Source organism: Garra rufa, chromosome 18, assembly GCF_049309525.1.
Source record: "Garra rufa chromosome 18, GarRuf1.0, whole genome shotgun sequence".
In the NCBI taxonomy this organism is placed as follows: Eukaryota; Metazoa; Chordata; class Actinopteri; order Cypriniformes; family Cyprinidae; genus Garra; species Garra rufa.
Window position 1 is genome coordinate 34,703,355 of NC_133378.1, and position 15,463 is coordinate 34,718,817.

A 15,463-nucleotide genomic window follows, 5' to 3' on the forward strand; every position below is an offset into this window, starting at 1 on the left:
ATGGTCACATGATTCTTCAGAAATTGGTCTGATATGCTGCACATTTTAGCCCCTCTGTAGAATAAACCTTGAATGGCCTCTGAGTTTCTAAAACCACAACCTTTCCGGTCTCACCGTTGTGGCCAGTAATGCGTCATAAGACACAACGCTTGGTTTTGGTGGTGAAACGAAATTCTTCCACTCTCCATAAATGGAGCAACAACCAAGTGAGACACACTGACCTCTTTCTCTTCTGCTAGCAGACACAGCACGAAAACACTGAAGGTAAGATTTTTTTTTGAGCATTTATACAATGTGATTTATGTCAAGTATATATGATGATACTAAAAACTAAAAATGTTTGTTAAGGAAAATACAGGCTCTTTATTAAAAAATGGTTCAGTCCAGGTAAAGGACGAATGTCCTTACCTTTGTACTATGTTCTGTCCCCAGGATGGAAGAGGTATGTTTTCCATGTCAGAGTTCAAAGAATTTACCACTCAATACACACATATGCTATCTTACACTCAATGCATACGTTGTATATCAATTAAGGCAAAAAGATAATGATAGATAACAAAGTAGTTTAGAGCCCACACAGTTACTTACTAACACACTGTCCACTTGTTTAACTAATGCTTAATCCAACAAACGACTACTGAGATCAGTCTTTGTTTTGTTTTGGAGATATGTATTTATTAAAGTGATAAATAATGGCAATAGGCTCCTTTTTTTGTGATAAACCACCCGATGCTGACGCTCAAGCGATATGCTGCGGTTAAATGAACGTGACTAATTCTTCATTCTAATTGTCAACTGGTGAAAATTCGCCCTCTAATTGCTTTATGGTAGCGTTATCTTAAAGTACTGTTGATACGCTGATTATATATTTATGCATATCAAGTTTTGTGATTTGTTTGTGATATCAGATGCAGGGGCCCCCCACCAGGCGACAATCGACCTTTGTGCGCTATGTGCGCTTCATTGTGTCCCTGATGGAAGCTAGAAGCTTGAGAAGAAACACATAATGCGCACGTTATATAATAGTATGGTGAAAAGATAACAGAAGAATACAAAAGACGATAAGACAGTTAAAAGCCAAATAGTCCGAACTTGCATCACAATTGCACACCTGTAAGCAGCTTAAACTAGCCTATTCAGACCAGTTTTAACACTAACTTTTTTGTTTCTGATGTTGTACTTATGATATATAAATCTTTATAAATTCCGTGGGAAGCGTTCGAACGGTCTGCTGTTAGAGTAGGCTAACCAACGCAAATTTTGTCGGGAGCGTCATTTGGCGTCAGGTGAGGTAAAAATCGGAAGTCAAGGTGGTTTAAGGCAACCTCACATCAGGCGTCATAGATCACATGTTTATACCAAAAACGAATCAAGTACCGAAGCGAATTGGTGCGTAACAGGGAATTGTGTTGTTTTGAGAAGCTTCTGTATTAACCTAACGTTAGCTAGGTATCAAACACTGCAGACCATTCACAGCACATATGTAGTAAGTTGTCGTGTTTTCTTCAGGTTTACTGATGAAATTCGGAAACAAACTTGGGTCTGAACTCTAGGTAAGTACTACAACCTTGTTCACTTAATCTAATGTTTTGCATGTCCTTCAGTAGAATATTGTGGAGTATAAAACAATACAAAACAAATGCGTTCATATTATATAACCTTAAAGTGTTTGGACAATTGAGATACGCTTTAAAATATCTGAATGTATACAGTAACGTTAGTCAACATTTGAAGTGATCCAAAACAATCAAAGTTTCCTAAAAGTTGTGCTTGAACCAAAACAATACTCGTTCTTGTTTTAGGACAACTCTGAGTACATCTTTTGATCCACTTCATATGTTCCTAAAATCGGATTTAAAGTCTGTCAAACACTAGTGAAACATATCCGAAGTTAATGTGGTGATGCACACTGTGAAAACTGACTATATATATGTTTATGTATGTGTATATTATATCTAATGCTGTCACATTCAGATATTTGTGGTCACAGAGATGAATTATCTCTTACTTTTCATGTGTGTAACTCTTGATGTGTGTGTATCTCTTGTATCAGTAAGCATGGCGTCAGTGTTGTCACAGCTGATGGGTCAGTGGATGGATGTTCAGGGTTTCCTGATATTTCTGTGTGCGCTGCTACTGGTGAAACACCTGCGAGATGTTTTTACAAACAACATGCCGCCAGGACCCTTCCCTCTGCCTTTGGTTGGAAATGTACTGAGTATAGGCTTTAACGATCCAATGGAGGTTTTTCCAAAGGTAAGTTTTAAGTTGTATGAGGAAGAGCAACAATGACTTGGCTTCTACAGTTGTGTACATTTCTTTGATTAGATTGCTGAGAAGTATGGAGATGTGAGCACGCTGTATCTGGGAAACAAACCTTGTATACTGCTGACTGGATATGAGACCTTCAAAGAAGCATTTGTGGAGCAGGCAGACATCTTCACAGACCGGCCGTACTTCCCTGTGAATGACAAGATCTGTAAAGGACAAGGTAGTGGAACACAGTACACACAGAAAAATTACTTTTGATAACATTGTTAAATCAGTTATCAGCTGTAAACTGTGCATTTGCAACATTTTAGCCAAAGCTAATTTGTTTACTTTTGCTCAGTTGATCAAATAGTCTGGAGGTATAACTGTGAAAAGTTCCAGTGGTGTTGGTAAAATTACCATTAGAAATGGCTACAGTAGCAGGCTTTGTAGTTAAAGACATGCAGAACTTTTCATGACATACATTCTGTAAATCGTTATGGTGATTTTGGATTTTTTTTTATGTAACTAGAAATTAAATTTTCCTGTCTCTCTTGAAACAAAGAAGTTCATTCATTCAGTACTTTGAAAACAAACTGTAGATTTCACAATTCAGAAAGTCCATATTTTGAAATGATGTGCTGTAAAATGTTTTACTTTTATCAAACCGCCGTTCAGCAACACATGACTGACCACATTTACGTGCCAATCTTTTGTTTTGTCATCGTGAATTGAAAGGTTTGTGTGGCAGATTGATTTGTCACTGTCAGAGTGTGATACAGCTTTGCAAAGATACACAAATATCAGACCCAACAGCGAATTTGCAGACCAGCTGATTTCACTTGAGTGATCCTGAAACTTTTTTTTTTTTTTTTTTTTTTTACGGTTTTGTATGTAGGTCTGATTTTCTCCGGTGGACACATGTGGCGTCATCAGAGGCGTTTTGCTCTGGCAACACTGAAGTATTTCGGTGTGGGCAAGAAGACTCTAGAAAACTCTATCCTGCAGGAGTGTCGCTTTGTCTGTAGTGTTTTGCAAACCAAGCAAGGTCAGTGAGCACCATTTCTGCATCAATTCAACAGGCTTTGAGTACATACTGTGCTCTACAGGCAATGATTTAAAAATATTGTTTGCAGCACGCAACCACTCTTTCTCTCTTTTTTTTTATTTCAAGGTGTGCCATTCAACCCACATCACCTCTTGAACTATGCGGTGGGCAATATAATATGCAGCCTGGTTTTTGGCTACAAGTTTGAGTACGACAACCAACATTTTCATGAGCTCCTGCAGTATTCAGATGACACCTTTAAGCTGCCCATCAATATCTGGGGCCGGGTATGGAACCAAATTTACTACAATGGACACTTTCCAATGAAAATGCTGATATACTTACCCTCAACTTGTTCCAAGCCTGTAAGAGTTTCTTTCTACTCTTGAACATAAATGATATTTTGAAGAATGTGGGTAACCAACAGTTTTTGTTCTGCATTGGCAACAATGGAAGTCAGTGGTGACCAACAACTGTTGCCCACATTCTTCAAAATATCTTCTTTGTTTAACAGAAGAAAGAAAGAAACATATTTACTTTTTTTAAACAAGTGCTGTCAAAATTAGAACATTAATGCAGGCGATTCATTTTTCCAGTTTAACAGCATTAAAAAATTTAACGCAGGAGTGGAGCTAGGGTTGACCACCCTACTCACAACTGTTGTGACAAGAATTGTTTATTTAGATGCAGAATGTCCTCATGACCACATCAAACAGGAGATATTTCAGACACGCACTCCAAATTTGACTCAGCCTCAGGCGCTAGACAAACAAGCACAGAAATGGTGACCAGGCAGTTTCAGTAGAACAACAGTGAACTGTGGTCAGATGAGATGTTGTCAGGTCATATGTCATTAAAAATCAATTTTCATGTCATTTCAGGACATGTATGGGTAAATGCCACAGATGTAGCCTGTATATTTTCAATTTAAAGCACGAATAAAACTACAAGCATGCGTGTCAGATCCGCATCATGTTCAGCAGCGGCCGCTCTTAAAGTAATAGCAGTAGCTATATAGAAGTAGCTATTTTTGTAATATAGTATAATTGAGAGCTATCAAATGTAGCATATGTTGAATGGCTATAGTCAATGGTTAAATATTATGAAAAAAAAAGAATATCCTACAGACATCAGTAGTATTGTTATCAGTAAAAAAGATGCCATTAAATATTACAAAATATATTGTCTTTGTTGTTTCTACATTAATTTGAAGATTTGAATGTAAAATTATTGCAATATAAAAATATTTTAAAAATTGTGATTAAGTTATTTTTTTAATTGACAGCACTAATTTAACATATTTATAACACTACTTTTTCAGAGCTTGTTGTTAAATATAGAAGTTTACCCAAATATGCTAACTTCCCCATTCAGAGAACTGGAAAGGTTCATAATAAAGTCATGCTTTAATTGTGAATGCTTTAATTACTTGCTTTGAAGTATAGAACACTTATTGAAGTAGTTATAAGTTATTATTATCAGTTTTGATTTCATTTTTAAGGGAGATCTGTTCTGTGATATTGGAATAATTTGTTCAGGTTGGCCATTTCAACTCATGCGTTTAATTTTAGCTTAAATACAAATAATTTAGAAGGTTATAAGTAAAATATAACGTACTAATGACCTAATATGTTTGTCCTTTAACAGCTGTATAACACATTTCCTGCTCTGATGTCCCTGCTGCCAGGAAAGCACCAGACTACATTTGCCAACCTTTCCAAACTTAAGCTCTTTTTTAAGGAGGAAATCAGGAAGCACAAAGCAGACAGAAACCCATCCAGTCCTAGAGACTACATTGACTGTTATCTGGATGAAATTGAGAAGGTACCTGATTTTAGCAGATCCATAATGATAATGCAACCGTTTTAAGGCTCTTCTTAGGTTTATATACATATTAGCTAGCTGATAGTTCAAGCATTTAAAAAAAAAAAGTAAACTCAAAGAAATCATCACCAAAATGCCCCACATTTTTACTTTCCAGTCACTCTACTGTAGCCATCTGTTTAATGCTTCTTTCCATCAATGGTTGAATCTTCTCATCTTTCCATTGTTCCAAGTGTAAGGACAGTGCAGCGGAGTTCACAGAGGAAAACCTGATACACTGTGTGTTGGATCTGTTTGGAGCAGGAACAGAAAGCACTGCTAAATCTCTCAGCTGGGCTTTACTCTACATGGCCAAGTATCCAGAAGTACAAGGTGGGCCACTCCTATTACTTGTCTACTTGTGTATATACATGTCCATCTACAGTTGAGAAGGATCATACAAAATGCGTGTTATTGTTTATTTAGTACTGACCTGAATAAGATATTTCACATAAAAGATGTTTACATATAGGCCACAAGAGAAAATAATGGTTGAAATGATAAAAATGACCCCGTTCAAAAGTTTACATCCCCTTGATTCTTAATACTGTTTTCTTACCTGAATGATTATTATTATTATTATTATTATTATTATTATTATTTATTTGTTTTTTTTGTGTAGTGATGGTTGTTCATGAGTCCCTTGTCTGTCCTGAACAGTTAAGCTGCCTGCTGTTCTTCAGAAAAATCCTTCAGGTCCCACAGATTCTTTGGTTTTCCAGCATCAGTTTTCACACTGAGAACAACTGAGGGACTCATATGCAACTATTACAGAAGGTTCAAATGCTCACCCTGCTGAAAAAAAAAACAGCTAAAACCAGCCTAGGCTAGCTGAAAGTAGCTAGTTCAAACACTCACTGACGCTCCATAAGAAACCCATGCATTAAAAGCTGGGGGTGAATTTGAACTTTGAACTTTTTGAATTTGAAGATCAGGGTAAATTGTACTTATTTTGTCTTCTGGGCAACATGTATCTTTTGTAGCCTCTGGAGGACAGTGCTAAATGAAAAAAATTGATATTTAGGCAAAATAAGAAAAATGTAGACATCTCCACTTGTTCAAAATTTTCACTCCCAGTTCTTAATGCATTTTTCTTTCTGGAGCATCAATGCCCTGCTGAAAAAAAAATAGCTAGGCTGGTTTTAGAGGGGTTTTGGCCACTTTCCCAATCTGGTCAGACCACCAGCTAAAACCAGCCTGGCTAGGCAGGGAGACCAGCTAAAAGCAGCTACTTCCAGCTTAAACCAGCTAAGACAAGCTAACCAGCCTAGGCTGGTTTTAGCAGTTTTTTTTTCTTCAGCAGGGTGAGCATTTGTACCTTCTGTAATAGTTGCACATGAGTCCCTCGGTTGTTCTCAGTGTGAAAAGATTGATCTCAAAATCATACAGTCATTGTTGGAAAAGGTTCAAATGCCCAAAAATGCTGAAAAACCAAGAATTTGTTGGACTTGAAGGATTTTTCTGAAAAACAGCAGGCAGTTTAACGGTTAAGGACAAACAAGGGACTCATGAACAACAGTCACTAAACAAACAAACAAAAACAAAAAAACAGCTGTGGATTATTCAGGTAAGAACATAGTATTAAGAATCAAGTGTATTTAAACTTTTGAACTATTTTCTCTTGTGGACTATATGTAAACATCTTTTACGTGAAATATCTTATTCAGGTCACTTCTTAATAAACAATAACATGCATTTGGTATGATCCCTCTTATTTTGGTGAAATAATTAAAGGTGCCATAGAATGCATTGATAGAATATTTTAAATTGTTCTCTGATATCTACATAGAAGGTATATGGCTTAGGTAAGAGCAAAAATTCATCTCAAGAAATGGTTTTACAAGTCCATTTACAACCCTAGGATTTGTCCCTAGAATTAAATAGTCTGTTATTACCTTATTTGGAAGGTTCGTGAATAATAATAATGATGAGCTCTGCTCTGATTGGCTGTTTCACAGAGCTGCTCATTTCAGTAGCTCACACATGGAGGAAAATATATATTTAATCACAGACTTAATCACCACTTTTAACATGCAGGGCATTGAAACTGCCGTTTTGAATGCACAATCACTTTATACTTTCATTTGCGATCGCACATGATCTGTGTAACTATATACTACAGCGGCAGTACTTACCACACATTTGGCAAGTTTAGATGCTTGTCAGTGATGCTCAGGATCTGCAAATCATTCGCCATCGTCCACGCAGTCATCTCTCCTTACTCTGTTTATGTGGTAAGTAAAATTGTATGTACTGCAATGTAACAGGCTACCGCTAGCAAGAAGGTAACCATGTCCCTTTAGTGGCTCGCATTATTTTATTAGAATGCCTTATGTTTCCCATGCCTTTCTGAATACAGGCACAAACCCATCCCTGCACATCACATTTCCTGAACATAACATTTATTTCCGTGATCTGCCATTTTTGTTGTTGTACTCACTTCGTTTTTTTCACAGTAGCCTACCTGCAGAATATCTGATAATTCGGCTGTTGGGGGGTATAACTATTAATGATCCCTACCATAACATCGTAGTCTGTGTTATGTTAGGATTGGCCTATTTTTCAGCGGTCTTTTGCAAACACCAGATTTATATAAGAATTAGGAAACAATGGTGTTTGAGGCTCACTGTATGTCATGTCCATATACCTAACTGTTATGATACAACTATGCCAAGGTAAATACAGTTTTCCATTCTATGGCACCTTTAACATTTTGCAGATTCTGAAAGGGGATGTGAACTTTTGTACTTTGCACATTCACTTTCTGTAGGGAAAGTCCATTCTGAGATTGATGAGGTGATCGGACAGACACGTCAGCCGTTGATGGAAGACAGGGCACATCTGCCATACACCTATGCTGTGATGCATGAGATTCAGAGGTTTGCGAATGTTCTAGCTTTTATTCCACCCAGAGTTGCCAACAAAGACACCACAGTAGCAGGATGTCTCATACCAAAGGTAAGTCTCAATATACTGTTGGTAGCATCCAGGTCGTATTTCAACCCAAAACCTCTCAATTTAATGTATGAATTCTTATGTTTTTTCCTATGGCAGGGTGTGATGGTGTTGCCGATGCTGAAGCCAATCCTGGAAGACAAGAAGGAATATCGTACTCCGGATGAATTTAATCCAGCTCACTTTCTGGATGAAAATGGCAAATTTTTGAAGAGAGAAAATTTCATTCCTTTTTCAATAGGTAGGTCACGATGTATATATTGTATTTTATATATATATATATATATATATATATATATATATATATACACGTGTGCGTGTGTACACATAGTGGGTACGGAAAGTATTCAGACCCCCTTAAATTTTTCACTCTGTTATATTGCAGCCATTTGCTGAAATCATTTAAGTTCTTTTTCTTTCCTCAATTTACATACAGCACCCCATATTGACAGAAAAAACACAGAATTGTTGACATTTTTGCATATTTATTAAAAAAGAAAAACTGATATATATATATATATATATATATATATATATATATATATATACACACACGTGTGTGTGTATATACACGTACACATATATACACACAAATAGTCTGTTATTACCTTATTTGGAAGGTTCGTGAATAATAATAATGATGAGCTCTGCTCTGATTGGCTGTTTCACAGAGCTGCTCATTTCAGTAGCTCACACATGGAGGAAAATATATATTTAAATATAAATATATATTTAATCACAGACTTAATCACCACTTTTAACATGCAGGGCATTGAAACTGCCGTTAGCACCTGTGTGTATATATATATGCGCATATATATACGTGCGTGTATGTGTGTATGTAAACATATATCATATATCATATATAACATATATCAGAGGTCGCATTAACCGAAAATTCTCCGTCATTGACGGAATATTTTTAGCAATGACGGAAAAATCTGAAGGCCGTCCGTCACTTTGACAGATTACACTGAGGGTGATCTATTGTAAATTGTAGCTGTAATTCCCACCCCTGTCCAGTTGGTGGCGAGTGCGCTTCAGTGTGGCAGCAGAACACTGGATCAGAACAAAAACTAAATTGTCACAAGTCTTTTGTTATGCGTTTGATTATGCACAGGCGACTACACAAAAGCTACAACGATATATCAAGCCACATTAAAGAGTGCCAAAACGGTATTTATTGCTTGAATTTCCTAATAAAATCGACAGAATTTGAAATTTGAGACTTTGTTTCATTGCAATTTATTGGATGGGAGGCGCACTATGTACTGGGTCAGTATTGTTCAGTTATCAGCTGAAAACGGCATAGACCAAAAGATCGACTGAGATTTACAAATCGATATTGGTCATAAATATATAAAAATAGCTGTCACTGTGGGGTGTGGTGTTATACATGAAAAGTTACACAGTCTCACCTGTACTCTTCAAAATAAATGCATAAGCCTATATCGTCCTGTTGGTTCATAATTAAAAATGAAAATGTGAACAAAAATAAATGCAATTAAATGTGTTATTATAATTAAAATATGAAAATTAAAATGACGGGTAATGATTGATTATGACGGAATTTTTCCGACCCTGTCCGTCAAAATGACGGATAATGTTAAAGTCTAACTCAACCTCTGATATATATATATATATATATATATATATATATATATATATATACATACATACATGTAACATCATAAATGTCTTTGTCACTTTTTATCAATTTAATGCATCTTTGCTAATGCTGACTAAAAGTATTTCAATAATATATAAACATTTATCATACACAGTTTACTTAAGTAGTGAATAGGTTTACTAATCCAGTTCCTGATTTCCAGGTAAGAGGATGTGTCCAGGTGAGCAACTGGCCCGTATGGAGCTCTTCCTCTTCTTTATCTCTCTGATGCAACATTTTACCTTCCTGCCACCTGAGGGAGAAACACTGAGTCTCAAAAGGACAGTTGCCATCGCTTCTGCTCCTGAACCGTTCCACATTCGTGCTGTGCCGCGATAGTCCACACAATTGCAACCTAAAATAAAAGCATCTGCTAATTAAAACCCACTGCTAAAGCACAATTTGGTAACAGAAAACTCATGCAGTGCCCTCCACAAATATTGGCACCATTGGTAAATAAAAGGAAAGGCAGCTGTGGAAATAAATCTGCATTGTTTATCCTTTTGATCTTTCATGTGGAAAAAATTACAAAATTCTAAACTTCATTAAAGTAAACAATGGAAATATCTCATTATGAAATGTTTTTCTGTTCACGTTGGCCCCAATTATTGCAAAGTCCTTTTCCCAAGATAATAGGACTTTTCTTTGAAGCCCTCCTAAACAACATGTGATGTAGGGGCTATTTGACATTTTTTTGGCCACTCAAACTCCTCACTGTGCATTAGGACGATATAGACACATGACCTCTTCCAGGCAGATTTGTAACATTTTCTATTGATTGGAACTTAATTATTGCCCTCATGGTGGAAATGGGGATTTTCAATGCTTTAGCTCTTTTCTTACAGCCACTTTCTATTTTCTGAAGATCAGCAATCTTGTTCCACAAATTAGAAACTATATTCTTTGGTTTTACTCCTTGTGATGCATGATTAAGGGAATTTGGCCTTTGTGTTCCTCATATTTAAAATCTTGTGCAACAGGAAGTCATGGCTGGATAATTTCATGCTTCTAGTCAACCTGGTGTGATAAATATGTAAATATGATTGGGAATATACCTCATAGATGTTTTACTTATAAAGAATATCTAGGGGTGCCAATAATTGTGGCCAACGTGAACTAGAAAAAACATTTATTCCCAGGGTTCACCCAAAAATTAAAATTAGCCCATTATTTACTCACCCTCCAGAAATCCTAGCTGTATATGACTTCCAATCAGTGTTATATAAAAATTGTTCTGGCTCTCCTAAGCTTTATCACGTCGGTGGGTGTTTCTCTTCATCAGTCCAAAATAAGTCCAATAAAGTGCATCCATTCATCCATAATGAAAAGTGTCTCACATGGCTCCGGGGGGAAAATACAGGCCTCCTGTAGTGAAACATTTATTATATATTCATGTATTTTAAATGTGTATTTTTTATTAATAAAAATATGTGGACAATACATTATAAATATGCTTTGTATACATTTATTATATATTATTCATGTATTTTAAATAATCAAGTGTATTTTTTATTAATAAAAATATGTGGGCAATACATTATAAATATGCTTTGTATACATTTATTATATATTATTTATGCATTTTAAATAAGTATTTTTTATTAGTAAAAATATGTGGGCAATACATTATAAATACGCTTTGTATACATTATATTCATGTATTTTAAATAATCAATAAGTGTATTTTTTATTAATAAAAATATACATTATCAATATGCTTTGTATACATTTATTATATATTATTTGTGCATTTTAAATAAGTGTATTTTTTTAATGTATAATTGGTATATTTAAAGGTTTATGAAATGTTTCAATTGTATTAAAATTGGTAACAAAATACATTTTTGGAAATGCTGAGATAGAATGTTAAAAGCACATTTCAGTTCATCTTCATGGCGTCTCAAAATACCACAGTTGAGTACACTTAGATGATCTTAAGTTTATCTTAAGAAGTACTAAAGAATAACTTTTAGTATATTAAGTACAAAATTAGTGCCTGAAAATAGAGCACATTAGGGAAGTGCACCAAGTGTACTTAAATAAATTGTATTTTATTGCACTTTTTTTTCACCTGGGATAACAATCACATTTAATTATATTAGTAGATGATTTAACCATTTAAAAACTTGAACTGGACTTTATTTTTGGCTCCACATTGCAGAATAGTTATTTGTGAAGGGTTTGTGGCTGTCTGTTTTTGTGGTGCCACAAGCTTTGTCATTACATCATTTTCCTGTGACTTCTGAGTCCTTGGTCACATGGCATTTACAACTCCAGTCATTGGTTAAAAATGTCCTTTCTGGCCAGCTGTTAACTGCCATCAAAATGAGTCAGTCATTCTCTGCATTCTTCTATTTAATGATTTTATCCAAAGCGATTCATTCATGTTCTTACACAGCAGCACTTAAACTTTGCGGTTGTCTCAGATAATAAAATAAATTTCACTGAAAACAGTATTTTATGACTGGACTTATTTGATAATCATCTTTGTCCTGCTCATTACAAGGCAACTTAGCGCAAAATAAACTCCACCAGAGTGATACAAGGGCCTAGTAGGTTGGTTGATGATACCTTTTTATCCCCTTATTTTTAATTAATTTAAAACAACAATTGTTTTCCATTTACTTTGATAAAATAAAATGAGTAAAACTAAGTGTAATGTTTTGCTCTTTCTGCTCAGATTTGCTTAGCTTACTGCAAGTACAGGTTCGCTTGTTATTGGGGGAAAAAAGGTAATTGCATATTTTTATCTCACAATTCTTTTTTTCTTGTAACTCTTAAGTTTATGTCTTACAATTCAGAGAAAAAAAGGAATTGAGGAATAGTTATAATTGTAGACTCAGAATTCTGAAGGAAAAGATACTTTTGTATATTTTTAAGCTTCCATACTTTGACATGTAAATTGGTGTAAAAAATATGTCTTGTTGATTAACTCTTGAAGATTTATTTAGACTGTGAAGATATATTTAATTATAGATGAGTGCTTCTAATCATGAACCAAAGCTGTCAGCCCTGCTAAAAAGCCTAGGCTGGTCTTCGCTGGTTTAAGCTGGAAGTAGCTGGTTTTAGCTGGTCTCCCAACCTGGCTAGGCTGGGAAATTGGCCAAAACCCCTCTAAAAAAAAAACAAAAAAAAAAAACAGCCTACCTGCAACCAGTTAAAACCAGCCTGGTTTTAGCTGTTTTTTTTTTCAGCAGGGAGTTACCTTCTTTTTAGATTTACCTCCTTGTAGATTATAATACAGATATAGTCAAACATATAAATGCATCTTTGTTTAGACCAGTGCTACTTGAGTACCACATTCTGTGAGAGACATCTTTCAATTTTAGTACGCTTAGTACTGCAGAAATAAACCATTCACTCGTTGTCATTTGAATGCTTTTATTTTGCATTGGAGACATCTTTATACTTCCAGCCGTAATTTTTAGCTTCATTCAAAGATTCATCTCAATTCTTGACAGTAAAACCTGAGAAGTTAAACCTCACAGTCCAACATAATCACATCTTTCTGCCAATCAGTTGAAAAGGCATTTCATAACGACCTGGTGTGTAGCATGCGCACCTCCATTTATCGACTGGGCATGAGACGGACACTTCATCTCCACAGTGTCTCCAGGATTCACAGCCATCCTGGCAGACGGTCTTGACCTCATGATCATGGCATGATGTCAGGTTGCTGCAAGGGTTGTGCTGACAAACCGGCCTGAAGCAGCCGTACACCTGGTCTCCACGCGCTCCACAGCTTGTACAGTCGTCCTGTTTGAAGCAGCCATACGCCTGGTCTCCACGCGCTCCATAGCTTGTACAGTCGTCCTGTTTGAAGCAGCCATACACCTGGTCTCCACGCACTCCACAGCTTGTACTGTTGTATTTGCAGTCATCTGGGACGACAACAGCATCACGTCCACAGCATCTGGAAGAGCTGCAAGGGTCCTTGTAAAAAGGTATGGAGGGCCTGACTTTGCAATCGTTCGTCCTTACTCTTAAGGATGGGAAACGGCCGACTTTGTAGCAGTCTTTGATGGATGACGTATCAAAAGGCATGGTGTGAGCTGAAACGGAAGAAAAGACAGATTGTGAGGATGAATGGCAAGAAAAAACAATGATTATCTTATAAAGTAATAAAGTCAAATTGAATATTTAAATGTTCAGTACTTTTTAAGTCTTGATTTATTGCACTCCAAGTAAGTCTTGCTAGTAGCAGGTCTACTCTCAATCTGATGTTTCTCTCCTCAGCAGCTCGGTATATATACTCACATCTTAATCTCCACCCTGTTTACAGCTCAGAGCTCAAGAGTGTAAAGAATTTCCTGTCTCATGAGAGCGACAGTTTAGTGTTAATCATTAGACTGACTTATTTAAATTTCAAAACAGAATTAGCGCAATCTTTACAGCATATCATAGGAGAAAGTGTCATTTTTGCTCACAATGGTAAAGAATGTGTAATGAGAAGTAATAAGCAGTTTAATGAATAGCATACGTGGAATCAATGTTATGCAATGGTTAATACAATGGCAAAGCATGTTAGTTTAATCACTCAAATGATGTTTTCATAATATAGACCAATTTGAAGTAGACGTCAGTTACATCACTCACAGCTGCACACGCATTGTGGTGGCAGAAAAACACTGGTAACAAGTGTGTTGTTGTGCCTGTGGAATGCAAAGCATTTTTATAAAATACTGTTGTCAAAAATGCCATTTGAAGCTAGACATTTAAACAGATAGACGAATGGATGAAACCTGCCTAAAATGGATGAAAGCCTAAATTTGATTTAAACAATAGGTCTACATGATATTCACATATGGGACCCTGGACCACAAAACCAGTCATAAGGGTTTGATTTGAAATTGAGATTTATTCTTAATCTGAATGCTGAAAAAAGATTTCTATTTATGTATGGTTTGTTAGGATAGGGCAATATTTGGCTGAGATACAAATCTGGAATCTGAGGGTGCAAAATAAAAAAATTATATATATATATATATATATATATATATATATATATATAGAGAGAGAGAGAGAGAGAGAGAGAGAGAGAGAGAGAGAGAGAGAGAGAAAATCACCTTAGTAAAAGTTCTTAGCAATCCATATTACTAATCAAAAATTTATCTTTTGATATATTTACGATGGGAAATTTACAAAATGTCTCATGATCTTTACTTAAAGTACTTTACTTTACTGCTACAAATATAACCGTGCTACTTAAGACTGATTTTGTGGTCCAGGGTCACAAATGCAGTTCATAGGGAAAATATTATATTAGCCCTACAGTTACAGCATGAAATACTATTTAAACCTATAACCATTTCTATCTCACAATTCTTTTTTTTTTTTTTTCACGGAAATGCAAGTTTATATCTCATATTTCAGCCTTTATAACTGAACAATAGAAAGTTCATTCTGAGGGGAAAAAGTCAGAAGTGTGGGATATAAACTCCAAATACAGAATGACTTTAGTCAATTTTTCTTATCAGAATTGGAAGATATAATCTTGGAATTGCGAGAATAATGTTCTTTTATTTTATGGTTTCAATAGACTGCCACTTGAAAACTCATATGCCACAAAAAAAAAAAAAAAAAAAAAAAAAAAAAAAAAAAAGCATCACTGTTTGCAAACACTGAATTTGTCTATATATAAAAGAATGCAAAAAAAAACCACAAAAAAAACACGAATA

General features: G+C 35.5%; 1 protein-coding gene across 1 annotated transcript; it reads left to right on the plus strand.

Moving 5' to 3' along the window:
* Positions 1 to 1,180: 1,180 nt before the first annotated feature.
* LOC141290903 (cytochrome P450 2J4-like) lies at positions 1,181 to 11,391 on the plus strand. The gene is made up of 10 exons (XM_073823049.1): positions 1,181 to 1,553; positions 2,054 to 2,256; positions 2,329 to 2,491; positions 3,149 to 3,298; positions 3,425 to 3,585; positions 4,946 to 5,122; positions 5,356 to 5,494; positions 7,932 to 8,119; positions 8,216 to 8,357; positions 9,949 to 11,391. The coding sequence occupies exons 2-10, from the start codon at positions 2,059 to 2,061 to the stop codon at positions 10,122 to 10,124; spliced, it is 1,494 nt and encodes a 497-aa protein (XP_073679150.1). The 5' UTR covers positions 1,181 to 1,553; positions 2,054 to 2,058; the 3' UTR covers positions 10,125 to 11,391.
* The last annotated feature ends 4,072 nt before the right edge of the window (positions 11,392 to 15,463 follow it).